Source organism: Cryptotermes secundus, unplaced genomic scaffold (genome assembly GCF_002891405.2).
Source record: "Cryptotermes secundus unplaced genomic scaffold, Csec_1.0 scaffold407, whole genome shotgun sequence".
NCBI classification, from domain to species: Eukaryota; Metazoa; Arthropoda; class Insecta; order Blattodea; family Kalotermitidae; genus Cryptotermes; species Cryptotermes secundus.
In genome coordinates this window covers 3,208,809-3,231,019 of record NW_019741981.1, presented here as the reverse complement: position 1 = coordinate 3,231,019, position 22,211 = coordinate 3,208,809, and the positions used below count along the sequence as shown (strand labels likewise).

The following is a 22,211-nucleotide window of genomic DNA, read 5'->3' as shown; positions in this document are numbered from 1 at the left end:
AGGAAAAGATGTGAAGGTAGTAAAAAGAACTGCCTTAGGTAAACTGGTTGTGAGGGTGAGAAATTGATGACACTACCTCACGACTTCACTTGATAGCATCTGTTCCGCCATCCACACATTCATTCACCTAACCACATAACCACCCATTAATTCATCCACCTACAGAGCAGGTTTGTATTGTGGCAGTACTCTAAATTTGCATTTGGAAATTTGCCAGTTCGAATCTTGGTCATGTTATCAGTAGTGTACTCCATAACACTCCCAAGTCTCTCCAAACGTTTATCACGACCGCCCCCTCGAAGTAAAAATCTTTTCGATTTTCACGATCATTTCTCCATCTCAGTCTATGTCAATAACCGCTGCTTCCGAAACACAGTCTTAAAATAACCTAACAATAAAATAGCCACAACCAACGAGGCACCTGTTGGACCACCTCGGTTTTCGGTCCCCCATGAGGTCCGCTTTGGTGGAAGTACAACAATGCGATGATGGCTCGAGTTAAACAACACATTCGTAAAACACAACATAAAGAACTGGGAAATTTGAAGTCGGTATTTGTGTGATCTGTACTGTGGAAATCTCCCACTTGTTAGATAGGAATTATTCTTTCTTGAAACTGAAATAGAGACCTTGACATTATGAGTATGACGTCAATTCTCATTTTCTTCCTTTCTGTTGGCATGAGCATATGCGTCATAAGCATTTCTACCCATAAGAAACAAGCAGAAGTGTAACTGCGGAGGACAATGTCTGTTTCCATATGCAAATTTAAGACGATTGGAAAAGATTATTGCCAAATTTGAGTAGACACAATTTTCAAGGGATTTCTAGTGATTTATCAAAACTTAATGACCTTGGTGTGCATTTTATTTCTGATACAAATTTATTGTTATATTATATTTCGTTACACATCCATGACATCGAAAAATTATTATGAATATAAGATGTAGATGCCTAGACGTACAAACAACTTTAAATGAGCTGTGCGTCTTTTGTATTAAGTGTGAGTTTTTGTTCAGCTTAGTTTTCGTTCAAAGTGGGTAACACATTAGACCGATATCGAGCAATAATTAATTTGCTAAGACGACGTTTCGGAGGTTGGGTCTGTCACGTATTCAGAAGATCAGCTGTGAATGTCTTTACCACATTTTGTTAGTCTTGTTCTAGGTTGGAAATTACACAATAAACTGCGCCTATGAGTAAGTGGCTGTAAATAACTTGAGAAGTTCAGTGAACTCTTAACACTCAACCAACCAACAGCGCTAACAAAATGTCTTGCTTAGAATTACGTACGATTTGTAGTGAACATTAAATCTGTACTTAGATACTCTTTAATGATATATGCTATACAAAATTCAAATATCTCCAGTTTAATCAATATAATTGGGCCTGGTCATATTTGTGTTTATTCAACAACACTTTGTGAATTATATGTCATATTTATTTATGTACTTGTGGTTTAATTAACGATACTCTCAGAGCTGGAACAGCTCAGTTGGCACACGTCTACGTTACAAGCTGGAAAATTCAGAAATCGGGTAACGATTCCCAAAGGGACCAGTTACATCTAGCCTCCTTTCATTATTTTGAAGAATGAAAGGAGGCTTAAGAGATCACATTGATGTCTACGTATCTGTGCCCCCCCCCAACTACGTTAGAAAGCTTGTGAGATCAACTTTATGTCTGTCACCCCCTTCCTTATCGATTCTAGGCAACAGATCGATGATAGTCATTATTGTATAATTATTTACTTCTGTGTCCCCCCATATTTTTTTTCGTTTTCTATGCGGTCCGTATTTTATCAAAGAAAACTTGGTTCGTCACAGAACTTCTTGTTTATTTTCCACAGTTTCAAGACTGGCAGTGGGGCACATACAACCTCCAATACAATAGATGACGTGGATTATCCAACGTGGACAAACCGGTGGGAGAGGAAAGTGGACTCGGATTACACGAACATCAAATGACCGATGTAAACACACAACATTCCTGTCTGTTCCAGTCTCCAGACAACAGCTACCTATCCTTAAACTTAAGCAATTTTAGGTTTCGTAAGGGAAGGAAAAATATCTTTACAGGATGACAGGTGCGTTAGTGCGGGCTGAATGTGTATCAGAGACAAAAGACGTCAGAGGTATATGATTTTTAGTGGAGCAGTGTCTTTGAAAGAAACCCTTTATCAAAATGATATAGCGATAACATTNTGTTTGTGTGGGGGGGGGGGGGGGGGTACGCGTGGCGAAAATAACGGGTTCTAGTTCTGATGACTGGATTTATCGGCAATTCTTTTACAATCTCTCTTAGTTACAATTAACAGAGCGCTATCGCTGATTTACACGATTTACAGGTCACATTGCACACGCACTGGGATTCTCAGTTTCCAATAGTTGTCTCCTAGCAACGGATCTCAACACAGAAACTAGCATTTCAAATCACCTTGAAGTTTTCTTGCCATTTATTGTTCAATCGCCCTGGAACCTCGGGACTCAACTATAACTCTCTTAGCTGCAAGCAGGCTCATGGTATAAAACCGCGGCACGTATAACACAGAAAAAACAGTTCTACTGTTGCGTAGCGCAGACCACACATAAAACACAAGTCACGTGAGAGCTAAGTACTATTGAAGTGTGACTTCATCGCGCCTGCGCGAAAATGTGTTTACCGAATCGTTGCCTAGAAGTGGGTTTCATAACCTCGTCGTTCCACTGTTAGTGCATGTAATGCTTAGAAACTGCCGTTTCTGTGGTTCAATCGTCCTTGCAAATAACACAACATTTGGATGATTCTTAAGACAAAATATTATGTTCGTTTGATTCATCTGAATTGCTTATATTCAATTATATTACCAGATATTTGTGAAAAAGCTGCTGAACCTTCAGATTACAATACCGAACAAGCTGTTTATTTTTATAGTTACTTGGCTAGTCAAATTATAGGTTAAGTAATTCAATTGGTCTCTGTCAGTTATTTTTTGGCCACTCTTAAAGACAATTAACTAGTAAATTTCTGACAATTTCCCCTGACAGGTTTTTTCGTTCTTTGTCACTGCTTTAGCCGTATCCTTGTGTCGTGTCAAGGTAACGCCGACGGCTAGACTGCAGTTACTGGCCGAGTGTCATTTAATACTAATAATAATAACTACGACAATAATCAAGAATATCTCTGAACAGTGAGGTTTATGTAGATACAACGCCTCTCTGAAATGAAAGCGGTCACTTCGCCGAAAGTTCAAGACTTCAACGCTCGGCAGGATGCAACAGCACGCTTACTCTGTAAGTCCGCCTGTATCCAGATGGAACACAAACGATGCGATATGATAAACCTGACCGGAGTGTTTCAGAAAAGAAAGATTTGACGTTCTCACCGTGGTGCTAAGAAGATTGTTATTTTCTGGGTTTTCAAAACTTCTACCTTGTAAAAGGGGGCCAGCACGTTTGTCCAAAATGTCGGTAAACAGCTGCGAGCCGACCTGGCGTAACGGTAATCTTCATTTCCGAAAGTCTAAAACATCACATTTCCAGAGGTGATGCATCATTGTATAGTTAGTTAGTTAGTTAGTTAGTCAGTCAGTGCAGAAATTAAGAAAAGGAGGAAGGAAGAATTAAAGAACAAAAGAAAATGTGTGACGTAACTCTGAAGACTAGTTGTGCATCCCATTAGTCATTTAATTGCATGATGATTGAAATTTGTGTTAACATAGTTACAGTAGGAGTTCTCTTCCTAACATATTGAGGTTTGACATTCATCTAAACATCAGGCCTATTTAGAAAACAGTTTCCATCTAACAGAAAACCCACAGCGTTTCCATTACAAAGATCAGCTTGTTAATATTATTCAAAGAAATATTCCTTGCATATCCCGAAAAAGTAAAAACTCGGTGGCTTTAGTCCGCAAGCGAACTATACTGACCGAGCGACCGCCGCTTGTCGGCGAAGTTAGTGCCAAATTTAGCCCGTAGAGGGCGTCGCGTGGTCAGTGCAACAAATCTCCACGGCCGTTAATTTTGGTTTTCTAGACCGGAACCAGTATTTCCTTGAAATAGCTCCTCAATTATCTTCACGAAGCTGAGTGGACCCCGTTCCAGACCCATTACATTTCTGAAAATCTGGTAGCGCCGGGGATCGAACCCAGGACCTCTGGATCCGTAGCCAGGAACGTTGACCACTAGACTATGTAGGTGGTCTCCCGAAAAAGCAAGAAACCCATAAATTCACTCTGTGGGAAGAATTCAAGTTCCTTAAACGTTAAAGCCTGCGATGCATATGGACACAATTGGGCCTGAAAGGGGTAAACCACTTACTGACGAAGCAGACGGAAACATCCAATCTCTGCCCTGTTCTCAGATGACAAGAGGAGATTCTGCTTCTGAGAGGTCTGATAATGATTACCGATAATGCTAGATTAAAGCAGTGGAGGGCCTGTAATGTAACGCAGCCACACCTGTGCCATAAATCTAGCCACTCCGAATCGTCACACACAAGGTACAATTAATAAACAACAACTCTGATATCGGGAGTAGAGCTAGCTAGAACTGCGTGCATTAAAAATCAATACGCGTCCTACATTAATCATAACAGGTGAGTTGTCTTGGTTCTTAATAACAACAGGGGAAGGCTACGTCTGAAGGCGGACATCTACCAGTACCGTCCGACACAGCATCAATTGCATGTTAACGGAGATCCTGATTCCACAAGCCCTCTCGCTTCTACCATGTACAATGTCTGAAAAAGAATACCTCATACCGAAACAAGACAGGAAATGGAATAATCCATATGTAAGGGGCTTAAATAGACTTACGAAAAGCGTTCATTTTGCGTTTACTAAGTCCGTTTCAGTACTGTCTTCGCTCGCTTGGAAACCGGGATCGTGAGTTCAAATGGCACTCAGGACATGGATGTTTAGTTTGTGTGTGCGTTTTTCTGTGTTTGTGTACAGGTAGAGGCCTTGCGACGAGCTGATCACCCGCCCAAGGAGTCCTACCGAATGTGTAAGATTTAGAAAAACCGAAGTGAACGGAGTTCATGGGGGTAGGCCTAGGCCCACTGGGGCTATAGTGCCAAGGAAAAAAAAGTCCGTTTCAGTATGGGTGTAATGTAATGCAACTTGGTGGAAGTTTTCCACGTCGAATTTAAACAAAATTTGTGGACAGGGATATGGAACACATGGAAAATCCCATTCATGACCTGATGCAGGCTTAGTTTTCATTATGGACCAATGTGACCGAAAATAGATTGTGGGGCAATTTTCGGCGAACATCTTTTATAACAAATTCCAACAAAATCTGGACTGATTTATGGGATTCATAACATCAATTCAGTGCCTTAATGTAGAATAAGCTTTACTATTGATTAGTATGGTCGAAAATGGAATTTTCTGAAAGTTCTCATAAGAATTATTTTCAGTTTTTATGAAGGAAAAGTAGAATTCTATTTACGGCAGCATGCAGACAAGGCTTTCCTCTTAACTAAATGACTGCAATTCGGCACTGACCAACAATATTTGACGAGAATCTACCATATCGACTTTCAGCAATATCTGTGAAACTCGTTATAACATATGAAAGAAAGTCCATATATCACCTTACATGAATAATCCTTTACTATGGACGAATATGGCTGAAAATCGGATTGATTGAAAACGTTTGAGAAAGTCTCCCATACCGAATTTGATAAAATCTCTCCTAAGATTTACGCGCGAGAAACAGAAGGAGAGATAGGACCTTCACATATCACGCTTTTCCTTAATTTTGCAATGAACACCAAAAAGTACAGAATAAACTGTATTAGTAAGTGTACCCCGGTCTTCGATATACATGTAGGGACCATCACAATCATTTAAAGTTCCAAGACGCTTCGAGTAATAATGAAAACATAATTGTATTTCTTCTTATTTTTCCATGAACTAAAAATATAAGGTAAGTCTCGAATCTGAGCAATTCTGATAGATAATCCATTTCTTTCATTACACGACAACCAGCCGAATAATGAAGTTCCCAAATTGTGTGCGAATAGGCATAAGCGAAGGTAAGGTAAAATTGTCCCCGAGCATAACTAATGAAGCACTACGCCTTGAAGGGGAGTAGATGTATAGATCCACGTGTTCTTGACCTACACATTAGTTGGACGCGAATAGTTAACTTCGCGCCCCGACCGCTTTTTCCCTTAGAAAGAGCCCCTGATATTAACTGAATATGAGGTTGGGAGGGACAAATCTTCTTGCCTTGTGTTACAAAGACCTGAATGAACGTAAAACAAAAAACTACTGACATCCATAATTTGGACCGCACCATAGCTCAAGCAGTTAGTCGTTGGCTTCCCACCGTGGCGGCGCGGGTTCGATCCCGGGTCTGGTCAAATGGGATTTGTGGTGGACAAAGTGGCGCTGAGGCAGGTTTTCTCCGAGTACTTCGGTTCCTCTGCGAATCTTCATTCCACAAAATTCTCCATCATCATAATCACCCGGGGCAGGCTACAATAGGCCAATCAGTGGCCGCCGTGCCGAGTGGACCCAGTTGAACTCCACCCTGCACTAAGCGAATTAATTAACATAGATAATTTAGCAGTACTTAGCAGTATTTCTAAATAGTATAAAATCATGATTTGGTAAGTATGTGGCTAGCAGACTCTGTATCAATTTCTTTCATCCTTTTTTTCGTACAACCCAACTCGAAATTTAACTTCGTATATTGAAAAGGATTTCTAATTCTTCGAAAAAAAAGAGCTATGGTTAAGTCTATTGCAACACTGTATCTGAAAAAGTAGCAGAAAATGCAGACGAATTATACAGCTCCTACTTATGCAGCTTTTCTTCCCTTGTTACTTATCTCTTGGGTCGAAATATCCTTTTCAACGTTTTCCCAGTCCAAACAATTACTTCCATTAGGCTACGTCATGTTGTCTAGTTCAAAATTTTGATATAATGTCAGAAAACAACAAAAATTAAAACGTTTGCTTATTAGAACTTAAAATTATTATCAGATATGACAAGAATATATGAGGCTCTAAGCTGAATGACACCAAAGTCATGAAGGTTGGTGTCTAAGTAAACGCAAAGAAAACAAATAATACGTCCATATATCGTCACTAGAAGGCAGGACAAATTGAATAACTGGAGCTAATAAATGTTTCAGAACTGTAGCAGTACTCACACTTTAGTGAAGAGAGTAAAAAATTTAAATTATATTCACGATGATGAGCGATTAAATTCAGGGCTCTTTTGCCATCATTCGCTGCAGAAACTTCTGTCCTCACATCTCCTATGTTAAAACATGAAGACCACGATTTGAAATATTATAATTGCACTTATTGGTCTGCGAATATGAAACTTGGTATCAACTTAAGGGAAGAACATAGATTGAAGGCGTTTGAGAGTAAAGGGCAGAGATGAAAATTTTGAGCGAAGTTAGGAAGCTGGGAAAATTGCATAACGACGAACTTCTTGATATGTACCAATTGCTAGATAACATTAAATCAAGAAAGTGCAATGGGCGGGGCATGTAACACGAGTGGGAGAGATGAGAACTACAAACAGGACACAGAACTGCAGATTGAAAACCTAAAGTGAAGAGCCCATTTGAGAGACTTGGGCATAGATGGATACATGATAGTAAAAAGATTTTAAGAATGTTGGGGGATGCTTTGGATTCAAATTTCTCAGGATAGGGTTGTCGGACGGACTCTTGTTTATATAGAAATATATATTAAATTTTCCATATTTGGCAGAGAGTATTTTTAACAATATGAGCGACTGCTAGCTTCTCAAGAAGCATTCTGCACCACAGAGAAGATATTTAAGCATTTACAGACTTCTTCTCCTTTCAGTTGTATTATCGCTGTTGTATTAATTACTTTGCTTTCTTCATAAGAACCAGATTCATTCATTCATCAGTAATCTGTCAGACAGAAGAACCAGATATCCCATACATTTTACAAGAATTTTCCAATTGTGTAACCGGCCTGTTACTAAACGGACCAATTCATCAACTCATTACAAATAATTCCTTACATGTCATGCGCTATCTAATTATTCCAAAATTTACAGTCCAGTTCGCTCACCTTATTCACTACTTCATTAATACACCAAATAACAAACCAACTCAGCAAATGTGCAGGCCTGCCTATGCAAGTAGGGCACTAAATTTTAAGCGATTCGTCAAGCGCTTAACACAGCAATTAACCAACAAATAATTCACTCAGACAGTAACTCTCGTAAGTCCTTAGTTTGTAGATAGATGGTAAAGCAAGATACGGAATATATTACGTAATCATGAACAGTCTACAAGAGGTATCCTACGCGTATTGCTTCAGCACTGGATGGCCCTCCCTGGGAGTAAACATACACACATTATCAAAATACATCAAATGAGTTACATGAAAATCTTACGAGACCTTCGTATTTTTCGTTAATGATTATAAACGTTATACTCGTATATTCACGTTGCGCTATTCCTGTCATGAAAGGGGGATGCCTTCAGTGTCATCTTACACTGACCCAAAAATGCACTGCCATTTAAATCTGGCCATGCAACTATGTGAGAAAGTAAGGAAATCTTATTTATAAGCCTACCTGAATGCCAGGAAAGCTGTAGAAGCTTGCCAACTGTTAATTTTATATCTTGATATGGTTTGCTTTTTTTTAATTCGCTTAGTGGGGGGGGGGGAGTCCAACTGGGTCCACTCGGCACGGCGGGCACTGATCGGCCTATTGTAGGCTGCCCAGGGTATGTTGATGGAGAATTTGGTGGAATGAAGATTGGCGGGGGAAACCGAAGTACTCGGAGAAAATCCGCCCCAGCGCCACTTTGTCCGCCACAAATCCCACGTGACCAGACCCGAGATCGAACCCGGGCCGCCGCGGTGGGAAGCCAGCGACTAACCGCTTGAGCTATGGCGCGGCCTTGATATGGGTCACTCTAATAAAAGTGTATCTACTTTGCAAGTGCATGCTCGTTGTTGCAAATAACCTCACATCACAGTTAGGTAGATTGCAAATGGAAGCTCCTACATGTTCGTTTGTGTAAACTCAAGGTTCTGTTTTCCTCACATATTTAATTGGCAGTGGATAATATTCAACTGTGTTTCTTCTATACTTGTCAAGACGCGTTATAAAATTACAAAAGCAGTAGAGGGAGTTATTTGATAAGCATATGCATACAAGTTTCGATGACCTACCTATCTGATGAACCGGACAGCTAATTTGATCTTTCTTTGATGCATGCTGTGGGACTGCTGCTTCTGCCACCTGACGTAGAACCCAGTAACTAACTTCTTTAAGTGATAAATGGTCAAGTACCATATTAAGAATGGAGCCAGTAAATCATGCAGCATTTGTTTGAATACATATTCAACAAGTGAGAAACGTTTTTGCTAGAAATGCTAAGAATGGTAGCAGCTACGTGTGCGACGGAAGCAGACAAATGAAGAAATTAATTACAATAACGCAGAGACAGGGATCGCAAACTTCTAGCTCACTGTTCTCGACACTTGACGGGAGCGAGAAGGGAAGAAGGTGTGAAGTATGAGGCAAACAATTGAAGCGAGAAGAAAGAAACCGTGTGGAAACCTGAAGAACCTAAACATAAAGCAAGAGAGTGATATTTAAAAGAATATTTTACTCGTCTGGATTAAGTATTGTCTCTAAGGCCTGCGTAGTTTGGAATCATCATCAACACCAGCAGAAGCAGCAAAACAGCCCTTTTTGGGCCATAGCCTTCCTTACAAGATTCTGCTAGATTGCAAAAAGTTTTAACTACTCTTAATTTCACAACAACAATTTTTTTAAGGTCGTCAACCTTGCGTCCAAACCCCAACCTCGAGGATCAGGTCCCTGTATTTATGTACCCAGTGACAAGAAGGTCCATATATACCAACAGTCACCGGTTCCTCTTTCGTCACTTTCTCCAACTCGCAGAGCTGCAGTGGAGGTATTCTAACTTGCTTCCACATGGGGAAGTGATTTGGAATATTGACCATTTTCTGTATATTCAAAGTTATTATAAACTAAATAAAAATATGAAATGACACTCTCTCAGATGCAATATTTGTAAGAAGTGACGATGATAATTATCTCTGTATTGCAAAGTGTAGTTGGTTGAGTCACTATTCTACAAGCCAGAAGGTCGCGGGTTCAAGTCCCGATGATGTCATTGGATTTTTTTCAATTGACCTAATCCTTCCAGCCGCACTATAGTCCTGGGGTCGACTCAGCCTCTAACAGAAATAAGTACTAGGAATATTCTTGGGGGTAAAGGGCGACCGGTTAGTAGGGCTGACAACCTCGCCGCCATATATGAGCCGATTTTCTAGAAAATGTGGGACCCTCAACGTCTCACAACCCTATGGGCCTCTACGGCCTGTTACAGGATAGTTTTACTTTTACTTATTTGCGAATAATGACAGAAACTGGGATGAGAGGAAAGTAAATCAGACACATTCCAGTTACAAATCAGACGCGGCGCCCGGGCCTAACCTAAGCCACTGAAGTAAATGTAAATCACTGAGGGATATTGAAAGACATTCCAGTATTATTTTTGTTCATGAGTCCCATTATGAATGCCGACACACTGTTCTGAGTAACTGAGAAAACCTCAGAAAANAACGAAGATGTTTATGTAACCTCAAATAAAAAAAAGTAATTCAAATGCCACCCAATAATTTCCAGTGATTTTTATGCAACAGGCAGTTTCCACCGTGAGCCAGATTTATTCAGTTCACGCCCTAACACTCTGAGAAATTTTTAATCTTATCCTTCCATCTACTTTTAAGTCTGTCAAATGGCCACTTATATCGAAGAATTCTACTGAAAATTTATGTTTAGTTCTCGCTTTTCCCGACGTTTGTTAACCATGGTAAATCGTGAATGGATCGAAGGAAATCAGGACGTGCAATTTTGCTACAAGGGCGTTTGTTGCAGTTAAATGTGGCGTCGCAGTAAGGAAGCAGAGCAGACTTCAGTTCATTAAGTCAGATAATCAATATTTATGAATTCATATCCCTTCTTTTTTGATCTGATGATTTATTTACGCATTAATTCACTAATTCTTTTTCTGGTCTAGGATTAGCCATGCATTTCAAACATTAGCATTTAGATATCTGCTATCTGTTTACAGCGCACCTCTGGCTCAGCGCTCACAACGTTTGTTGCAGCGAGATGATAGTAAAAAACCAAGTCCACGGTATTGTGGATATTAATATTAAAAAGTGAACATGACTGCTTTTCAAACTGGGCATCACAACACGAACTGTAGGTTGCCTTAGTAAATAATAATAAGAAATCAGAAGGCGTATAAAATGAACGCGACTGTACACCTGACTCTGTCTATTCACACATTAGCCTTCAAATTTTCTTGACTCATGTCGACGGAATTTGGCATTGGGGCTCCATATTAAATTTATGTGGACAAGCTGATACTGTTGCTTAACCATTAAGTATAACGGTTATTTTACACGGAACACAAAGTCAATTCTTCTCTAAAACTGTTCATCATATAAAATATCATTGGGCAACTCAAAACATAAATCTCATTAACATCTAAAATTTTTATTTCAAATGTTTTTCTTAAATTTGCACTTTGGTCACAGGAATACAAATTTAGGTTCTAATATTTTAAAATATAGAAAATAATGCACATAAAAATTCCTTAGAAATATATTTCAATCGGAAAATAATGAACATAGAAACTACTGAATTCTCTTAGAGAGAAAATAGTTTCAATTACAAGGATTCTGACGATCGCGTATTACACTGGCGATTCCCGAGTTTCTGGACCTTCTTATGTCGTATAGTATTCTGGGGGGAAAAAACCCACAACGTTCCGGAAACTTTGTTTGTTTCTATCCTCAGATAAATGGGTGGGATTCACTCAGTTGTGTCTCTTAGAAAGAGATAATATCAGCTCTCCGATAATTCTTCTGGCCATACACGTCGAACTTGGTATACCAGTGGTCCAAGACTGAAAAGCACTTTACAAGAAGATCATAAAAGAAATGAAGACATCAGAAATAGTAAGTGGACTTCACAGTGATTTGAATTGCTGGTTTCTGTGTTGAGATCCGTTGCCATGACACGACTAGTAGAAACTGAGAACCCTAGTGCGTATGCAACGGTGAACTGGAAAGTGTGTAAATCAAGGATAGCATTCAATTAATTGTAATTAAGAGGGAAAATATAACAGAAGTGCCAGTAAATCCAATCATCTGATCTAGAACCCGTTATTTGCGTCACGCGCACTCCAATACACGTGACACAGACGTATGGATTTCCGAATTTCCTTCTTTCCCGAATCCGCATAACCCACTGAAAAAGAAATCTGGAAACGAACATTGCTTAATGCTGGCCCAAGTTTAAATCACACGCCCATCAATCACCGGTTTCTAAAGGAACCCTTGCTACTACTCATTAATTTATCTACATTGCTGACAAGGGAAAGAAACTCCGAGGCTTCTGTCCATATGGCATTGTGTTTCGGGACTCCCGGTGGATAGCGTGAACAATAATTAAATACACGATTATATTCGTAACCAGGATCAGATGACAAGTGGCTGTAAACTCTAGCGTTTTATGCTTGATTTCGACGGCTGGCCGGAGAGCCAATTAGTATGCCCAGCAGATGGCTTCCATCTATTATTAAGACGCATCAAAAATCCGGTCCATTTTTAGGCCTACACGAAACCTTTGTGTCTGTCGGCTAGCAACTGACATAACCTCAGTCTTCTCTCCATACTACAAAAGCGAGACAAGGGGCCGTGGATTTCATTTTTGAAACAACAATTTTTACATTGTCGTGATGAGAACAAGAGAACTTACTTGGAGATGGCCCTGCGGTTTCACTACTGCGATAAAGAATATTGCTTCTCTCTTATGCTTCTTTTGTTTTTATTTTTTAATTTTTTTTTACACTTTTCCTTTCCTGCTTCTTCCGTCTTTCTCTCCGTGTTTCTTTTTCCTTCTATCTCCCTTTCTTTTCTCTTCTTTTCCCTTTTGTCATACACAAAATATGCGCATATTTTGGTTTAGTGACGTTTTTCCCCTCGAGGATTCAGCGCTTTGAAACTTTTAAGTTGCCCGTCTGGCCATCTTTTTACACATATACTCCTACATTATTGTTTTATATTGCAGGAGACCTATATGATTATGTGTATGAGCAATTATATACAGGGTGTCCGGATGAAAGGCATCTAAAATAAAATCAATATATCTCAGAAAGAATTTATTATATAAATTAATGGGTTACAACATTACAAAGTTAAAATACCGAAGTTTTTTTCTACGTATATAACTTTCTCAGTGAATTGAAATGTGGGCTCTCTTGGTGGCACGACAAATATCCAGGCTTGAAGCATGTTTGGTGTTACCGTAGCCACAGCGTCCCCTATGCGGGCTTTCAGGTGTTGGAGCTCGTTGATCTTAACCTGTTAGACAATGTTCTTCACATAACCTCAAAAGAAAAAATTCACTGGGGTTAAATCTGGCGACCTAGGAGGCCAAGCAATTGGTCCACATCTGCCAATTCATATCCCAGCCATCTCTCTGCCCATGTGATTCCTAACATGGTGACAAAAATATGGTGGCGCATGCGCGTAAGCCGGGATGAAAAGAAAAGTCTTTCAGAGTTTTCTTTTCCGATGACATAAACCTGATACGTGTATGACAATTCTTTTCCTGAATATAAATTTGTTTATATTGGATACCTTTCATCCGGACATACTATACTTTATACGTTCATATATGATAATCGCCAAAGTCCGCCTGTTCGACCCCGTTTCTCCCAAAAGGCACGTCATTGAACAAAAGCACTAAATTTGAGTCATGTTCGTTTTGGAGAGATAGTCCCGATAAATTTGTTAATTTCGCTGATACGTTCAGAGATTCAAGCCGAAGTCAACGTGTTCCTCCATTACTTGGCCCATACAAAGGGAACTGGGATTTTGACAATAATATTCACGTAAACTTCCCATATTGTGTGGTAACCGCGGTAAAGCGACGACTTTTGGATCAGAACTTCAAAGTCACATACTAATCATGGCAACGAGGTGCAGTTACACTAGATTATGGAGCGATATATAACAATCATAGTTTCGGAAATAAAATATGCCAGTTAACATTATAAACCCGGTGTAAAGGAAATAGTGATATATTAATTAAACAGTTAAGAAGCTTCTATGAAGCGTGTGCTTATTCTGGCCAGAAATTAAAGAAGTAAATTTATGCTGCCTTTCAACAGTTAACATACGCTGGCCAATCTTCATTTCACCAATGGCTTCGCAATCACCCTCACCTATCATATGAGGCTAGTATAATAGGCCAGTATTGGCCGCAGCGCCAAGTGGACTTAGTCCCACCCCACTAAGGAAAAAAAACTCGTATTTCGTGGTAAAATGTCTGACAATAGTGATGGGGGAATATTATGACTTAGGAGAAAATACAACTAAATACTAGAAATATACGCAAGAAACTAAATTTAAAGAAATAAAAAATACCTCTGAGCAAGAAACGGCGTTATAATGAGGAACTTCAGGATGTATATATTTCTCCCATTATTAAGGGGAGGTAAATCAGGAACATATCCGTGGAGGCTGCATACCAGAAACGAGAAATGCATATAAAACTTTCGCATGTAGCCTCTTCTAGTCATTGAGGTATAAGGTCTATGAAACTTTGACGCTTCTGATCTGAATTTATTTACGAGTAGACAAGATCAGTGAAAGAAACGCGTCCCACCATCTCTCAAGTTAGAACGACCTGTGGTTTTTACCAGCAGCAATTATATGTTACCGCGAATATATTCTAAAAGAATACAAACCCACTTGGTAATGGTTGTACAAAGAAAGATTGCAAATCGAAACCAGAGTGAAATAACATAGCGATCTGTATCACTGAAAACCACAAAAGAAGTAACACTTGAGTCACTGATACTTTCAAGGCTGGACTGGCAGCAAGTGACAGGAGGCCGTGGAATGGAAGCAGATCTGCTTACTAAGCCGACGTTTAGCCCATGTGTCGTAGTTGTGATATAGTAACAAGGGAGACTAACGTCATGTGACAATTTCCCACGGGTTGATCAAACAAGTTCAACAAAAAGTTGACCTTATAATGTTGCGAGAAGTGTCACCTGTCTGTTGGATCAAGTCAGTATGGTACGGGTACATCCCCTCCACCTGCTAGTTCGGTATAGGATGCCCCGAAAGTCCAGAAATCTATGTTCAAGTACGTGATTACTTAAGATACATCAGGAAATACTGCGCAGTAAGGTCCAGGCTGGCACAGAAAACATAATTTCTTTGGTACTCTATCTTCCTCTAGTTCTTCCTACCCTCTTAACTAAAGGCAAAGGTAAAGTTTTACCTGTGCTTAACTAATTCAGCACTACGCTATGAAGGCGTATGGCGGAGTGGATGTTAGCTCCACATTTTCTTGAGCTCGGCACTAGTTGGAGGTGAGTGATCAGCTTCACCCCCCTTCCCCTTTACCTACGGAGAAATAGCTCTCAGTACCCATCGGATAGGAAATTGGGTGGACCCCAGAGCCGGTCTGGACGTCATAGAGAAGTGAAAATTCTTGTCCACACCGGAACTTGAAGTCCGACCCCCTTAGTCGTCCCGTCCGTAGCCAGTCGCTATACCGACTGCACTATCCTAGCTACTATTTTCTCTTAAGTAATTATTCTTTTATTCATTTCTCATGTGTTTCTTCCTCCTTTTCTTATTTTGTCCTTCTTCCTCTCCTGTTTACTTTCTTCTTTCTTTCTTCGTATCTCTTCTTCGATAATATTTCATAAATTCAGGAGGTGAATTCTACCAGAGTTCTTTGTTTCCAGTTTTTTATATAGTGTTGTGCGAAATGTGTTAGTATTTTGTGAAGATCTTGATTTATTATCCCCTGACGTGTAACTTGAATGGCCACGCAATGTAACATACATCAAAAAACCGTAGCGCAATACTGGTCTTCTAATTGATTGAGCAGCACCAATTTCGTATGAATCGATGTTTGTTTGTAGGTGATACGAAAGAAAGATTTCTTTGAATTGTATCGCTGTGCTGTTAACACCGAGCCAGTATCTATAATCGCAGAACATCTTTGCGTCAATTAAGGTAGGTATTTAAAAATATATTTTAATGAAGCTTTAACACGTCAATCTAGTGTTCGTGAATACAGACTCTCTTACACACTTGGATGAAAGTGTAAACTTAACGTGAACTTCGCCTGTTCTTTCTTTAAATTTATTTTATTGGATCATTTATCAAGAACGCAATAAATGTCCGCTTACCGTACACTTCCCATATCTTGACTGCAGGTGCAATGAATGAAGAAGCAGGTTCATTGCATGGCTTCAACCTGCAAAAAAAAAAAAAAAGAGTTAATCCATTATATTCTAGTATTATACAGTCACGAAAACCAAACTACGGACTTACTACTCTCGCAAAATGTATACAGTTGTAAGGGAAATTCAACAGAATCGCCATCGAGACCCGAGGAGTCACTACTGTTCATGACAACTCATTCCCTTGCGTAGCAAAGACCACGAAAGCCACGTTATACTGCTGCTGCTGCTGCAAGATTCCCCGTAATGTCCGCTTCTCTATCCACAGCGACTGTTGCAATCTATGGCTGGACCTCTCACCAAGACACTCGGTGCTGAAGTGCAGGAATTTTTTTCACAAGCGGACTATTAAATTTCACGAGAAGAGGCATCCAGAACTTTGGGATCACAAGAAATACCTGTGTAACGGGTCAGATGGGTTTCCTGCAGTCGTCTTCTGGTGGGGCTCTTCTGAACTTCCTCTAAACCTCAGTGGAGGCAACACAAGGGGCAATTGTGGTACAAAAGAAGCGTACTGGGGATGTGGATTAGGTGACTGAAACAACTGTTTCTTTATGAAATTTTAACTTATTCATCTATTAATTGTGTGGTTCAGTATTATCGATTAAATTTCACGGGACACTATATGAATCACGTGGCTTGTTTTATAATTTACAAACAGGATTAACCATTATTGAGTATGAACCAGAGTCAGAAATATTTTACGACGGGCGGTTTACCGCTAGTCAGTTCGCCTAGGCGACAAACCCTTTGAGACTCATGACAAGTAATTTTATTTTCCAACTGAACATTTGTGGTTATAATTCTTGTGTAACATCCTCTTTCACAAGAGGATGGGTCTGTCGTTTACATTTGCTGCTGATCCAAAACAGCGCAGTTATTCTGAGGTCTGAGTCCCCAGGGACTCACGGCCATATTTTAATATATTAAATTCGAGACTCCCCCAACCTGGAGAGCAGGAACAGGAACAAGGTGGCGAGGTTATACCTACAGGTACTAGATTCCATTTTCGTCTCCCCCTACGACTCTCAGGACTACGGTGGATGTATTCGACCCCGCCTCCACACGGGATTAGAATTTGAGGTTCTCACAGCGGTGGTTATGAAGAGTCCTGTCTTCTGGGATATAACACCGTGTAGTCCCTTGAAAGTCAACAGACGTTTCTGATAAATATATCTCCTTTTCCTTCTTCAGAGTCGAATAATACGACAATCAAAAAGCCAACATGAAGCATATAGCAGGTAGAGCAACGAACTACATGGCGCTATATCCCAGAAGTTAGTGCTCTTCAATGTATCCGTTCTCCGCATAGGATATACACGTAGTAGCTTGCACTGCCAAGTTCACAGCATGGTAGTTACAATTTAAGAAAGTGTACGCATATCATGACGTCACACCTTTTTCCATGCATTTAAAACGTAGACTGGGAATGAACATTCCAACTGGATCTAGACGCTCTTACTACAGCACTTGCGCATCGCTGCAACAGCCGTGGCTGGAGTACGGAGCAATGCCGTTGTATCGTTGGATGTTCGCTGCCTTCCATGTAGGAAACGGTAACCACAACAATATACAGGCAACAATTGAATAACTTCCGTTGCTATGCAACGACACTGTAAATACAACAATAGAACCAATGTCGCAAGAGGCGTTTTCTGTGCTGTGGTCCGACCCAAGATTATATAAGGAGAAGTTAACTTATTGGCAGTTCAGGTCAAGCATAGGACCGTTCAAATGACTAGACTGCTGTTGTAGCAGGAGCTAGTAACGACAGGGCATGATCTGCTGTACTGAATCTGGACTGACAGAGGCCCTGTGTATGTTGTATATATATTTCTTTTCATTGGCACTTCAGCCCCAGTGGGCCTAGGCCTAACTCCATGAAACTCTCCGTTTCGGTTTTACTAGATCTTAGACATTCGGTAGGACTCCTTGGGCGGGTGATCAGCGCGTTGCAATGCCTCTACCTGTACACAAACACAGGGAAACGCACACAAACATCCATGCCCTGAGTGGGATTCAAACCTACGATCCCGGCTTCCGAGCGAGCGAAAACAGTGCATGCCTTAGACCGCTCGGCTACCGTGACCGACATGTTGTATATACATACGTTTAATAACAGGTAAAATTTAAATTGTACATTCTGACAACAGACTTATTAATGCTGACTGTGACCCTGGCAAATGACAGACCCGTCCTCTCGTCAGAGACAGCGCCCCATATCAACAAGCCTGCAAATATCTGACAGTAATACAGATCTGGTCTTACGCCCCAGATGGGTGCTTTATTCCCAGGCAGACTGGTCGACTGACCGTCGGTCGTAACATAACTTTGACTTTGATCAATTGTCAGTTCAGTTGTCAGTTGAAAGTCATCCTGTGAAGAGAAAACTTTGTGAGTGCTGTAGTTACAGTGAGACTGTTATAAATTCGTTGCCAGGAAAGACTAATGAAGACTTAGAAGACTTAGCGTGTCTAGTGATCTGTGAAGTGGGTAGATTGGCGATAGCGCTATAATTTATTGTGGCTACGAGTGATTGTAAAGAAGGCATTATTAACCCAATCATCCAATCCAAACCTCGTCTTATAAGCCACCCACACAGACGACAATATATTTAAAAATTCACAATGGCTTACTTTTTTATAACGGTGTTGACCCTGTATACCAAACGTGAGGTTATAAATCCAACACCTTTAGAAGAACGCATCGTTAACCGTTGTTAAGCGCAAGCGCTTCATGCCAGCTGTATGTAAAATTCGTAACAGTAAACATGAATTATTAGTGAGCGAAATCTATTTTACTAGTCTTCTCTGGCATGAAATAAACCACTACGAGAGGGGTAATTGCCCATAAGCAAGTTACTGCACGTGCAGTGTGGACAGGATTTGATGAATTGAAACCTCCGTCTACAAGTACGACATTACAGCCAAGGTTTGGAGAGTAGCCAAACACCAGGAAGTTGTAACATTCTGAAGAAAAAGAATTCTCAGTATTTAATTAATCCCTTTGTCATGGGAACGGGAAGTCCATTCAATGTAAGCGAACATCACACGTTTCTCATTGCGGCGTTTGTGACGGAAGATAATATCACTAGGACGTTGCAGCTTCCTAAGCAGGAATTTTGTTATCAGAATGCCTGTATTTCCCTTAAAATTATTTTGAACTGACTGATTTACATCGAAGGCTCAATACCGCAAACATAAATACCAGCAACTGAATTACACCCCGAACAAAAGAAACTCGGTCTAATTTTCTGAAAGCCGCTTAAAATTCGTTTAACACAATCATCGGATTTTCGCTGTCCTACAGGGGGTAAATTTTCAAGATATCTCCTTCCCAGAATTCAGTGTGTTTTTGTTTTGATCTCTGTCATCACTCTCACATTTTCAGATACTGCTGTTTTGTTGAGCTAACCATTCCAGTAACAATAAAAGCTCTGTATAAATCTCGAAGTCTCTCGTTACATCACATATCCATCTCGAGTTCGACGATAATTCAGCTATCTGTGGTTCAAACAGTTTCATCCTGTCTCTGTACTTGGTACTTGTGTAACACTTAATTCTCATAACGCTTGATACTTTAGAAGCAAAATTGAAGGGAGCCAAGGAAGTCTCCAGGCAGGATAGACGTTCAGTTTTAATAGATCTAACAACATGAATATCTGAGTAGGGCTCATAAATAATACTTTCTTATTGAGTAGATTTCTAATTTGCCGGACATAACCTCAATAATTCGCACCGTTGCCGTGTTTGTAATTGATAATTTACAAGCAGTGCCTTACATATAGTTTGCAGGTAAGTTAATAATTCATCTGTGTAAAAAACTTCACATGGCTCATTACTAATCACCATCAACCGATTGCCAGAGAATATTTTCATACAGCCGTCATGTTGTTTTATATTTCACAAAAAATTACATCAAAGAAAGCTGTACATTTTTCCAAAGATTTATTATCTTATATCACTTCAGGATTTAGGTTTATTAAGCGCTCCTACTGTCCTCCAGCTAGTGCCGAGGTCAAGAAAATGTGGATCTACACACCCACCTTGCCATGCGACTTCAGAGCGTAGTGCCTAATTAGTTATTTGGAGCTCTTATCTACATGGTAGTGAACCATCGCTTTCCATGGAAGATGGGAAATATCTTGACTAGATAAACGACAATTATTATCTCAACAAGTGCTCTGATCAATGGTTGAGTCAAGTATAAACGCATTTAGAAAAACGACTGTCATTCATTGAAAACCTGGGTTCCACAAGGCAACATTTTGGCGCCACTGTCTTGCCTTCTATGTTCTCTATGCTATGTTTTCTATGTTTACTCCATTCTTAGCCACAGTACATATCTCAGCTGCCATTTCAGTAAAACATACGTATTATAAGTACTTAACTAGCTACTTTCGTATTCGTTAAGCTAATCAGTACAACTTCAAACCGTAAGCATGCAACATAAATCAAACTGCACGTGACCGCTAGTTTTATGCTGGAATACATGCTATGTGGCAGAAACAAAGATGTATGTACAACTGAGGTGCGGGTTGGCCTATGTCTTCAAAAGTCGCAGCTTTGTGGCTGTTTATTTGATTAAAATTCAACTTAACTATGTTGTTATTAACGCCTCTCAGCACACTAAACAAAAGGCAATAACAATTTAAAAATTAATAATAAAACGTCTATAACTTCAGGGAACATAAGCTGTCTTGAGAAGCTGACCACGCTTTCATAGAACTCGAAGGTTCAGTACCTATCCACAAGACCCTCAACCAGCTGGAACTAGCTTACAAGCCCATATACCACTAGACTTCCCAAGTGGACGGCCTCCTTCGGAAGTTTCGAACAATATTTTGAACCTATTTCTTATCATCACACGTACTGTTTGTCCGAGTTTCTCATCCGCCATGATATCATTCTAATGGGCTTTGCGAAGGATACAAGTATTGAAGTGCTTCCGTAGGTATCATTATTTCCGCAACACTATTTACATTAAGATAAGTACAAATATTCGTATTTCTGTTCATATTCCACTAAGATAGCGTAGCTGGTTGAGGCACTATACTACAAGTAGGAAGATAGTAGGTTTGGTTCCCCTTGAGGCCATGGGATATTTCGATTGACCCAATCCTTCCAGCCGCACTATGACCCTGGCGTCCACTCAGCTTCTAACGGAAATGAGTGCCAGGAATCTGCCTGGAGTAAAGAGCAGCCGGCGCATAAGGCTGACAACCTCACCGCCATCTGTGAACTGTTCGTCTAGAGAAAATGTTGGAGTCTCGACGTCTCACAGCCCTACGGGCCTCCACAGCCTGTTATATGGGGAGTTTATGTTTTCTTTCAGAGATGCCGCAAGACTGTATCAAATAGACGGCTTAATGTTTTGATACATGACACAATCTTTGGCATTACGATGAAAAGACAAAATGAAATACGTACATCTACCTCTGTCCACCACTGACTTCAACACACTGTAGCATATAGACCAGTTTCAAGGCAACGACAGCGAAACAACGAGACAACGGCTGCTGCTAGGCAATGACCCGCGCACAACAATGGAAATACTGCTGGAAGCGGTGTTTTCGATTATTCGGTTATGAATGAAGCGACTCGGAAAAGGGTGTTTGTCTAGCAATAGCAGTGACTTGCCAACATAGAGGGTGTCTCATGGTCAGCGCAACCAATCCCCATGGCCGTTAATTTCGGCTATTTCCTTGAAATAGCTCTTCAATTATCCTCATGAGGCTGAGTGGACCCCGTTCCACGGAGTTTGTTTTGCTTTATAGCAGTGACTTGCGTCGAAAGACGGGGCGATAGCCGGCAGCGTAGGGACTGAAGGAAATTATTATTTTTTTTTGTAGTAGGGTGGGACTAAATCCCTTGTACTGTGGTCACTTCTGGCC

The 22,211-nt window shown here is 40.2% G+C and overlaps 1 protein-coding gene across 1 annotated transcript in view; it reads right to left on the bottom strand.

Annotated features, from left to right (window-relative positions):
- LOC111872937 (zinc finger protein interacting with ribonucleoprotein K) overlaps nt 1-22,211 on the bottom strand; it is a 486,178-nt gene that overhangs the window by 387,704 nt on the left and 76,263 nt on the right. The window contains exon 2 of the mRNA XM_023867237.2: nt 16,265-16,332. Within this exon, the coding sequence (XP_023723005.1) occupies nt 16,265-16,318 (54 nt within the window). The 5' untranslated portion in view covers nt 16,319-16,332. The remainder of the gene's footprint in view (nt 1-16,264; nt 16,333-22,211) is intronic.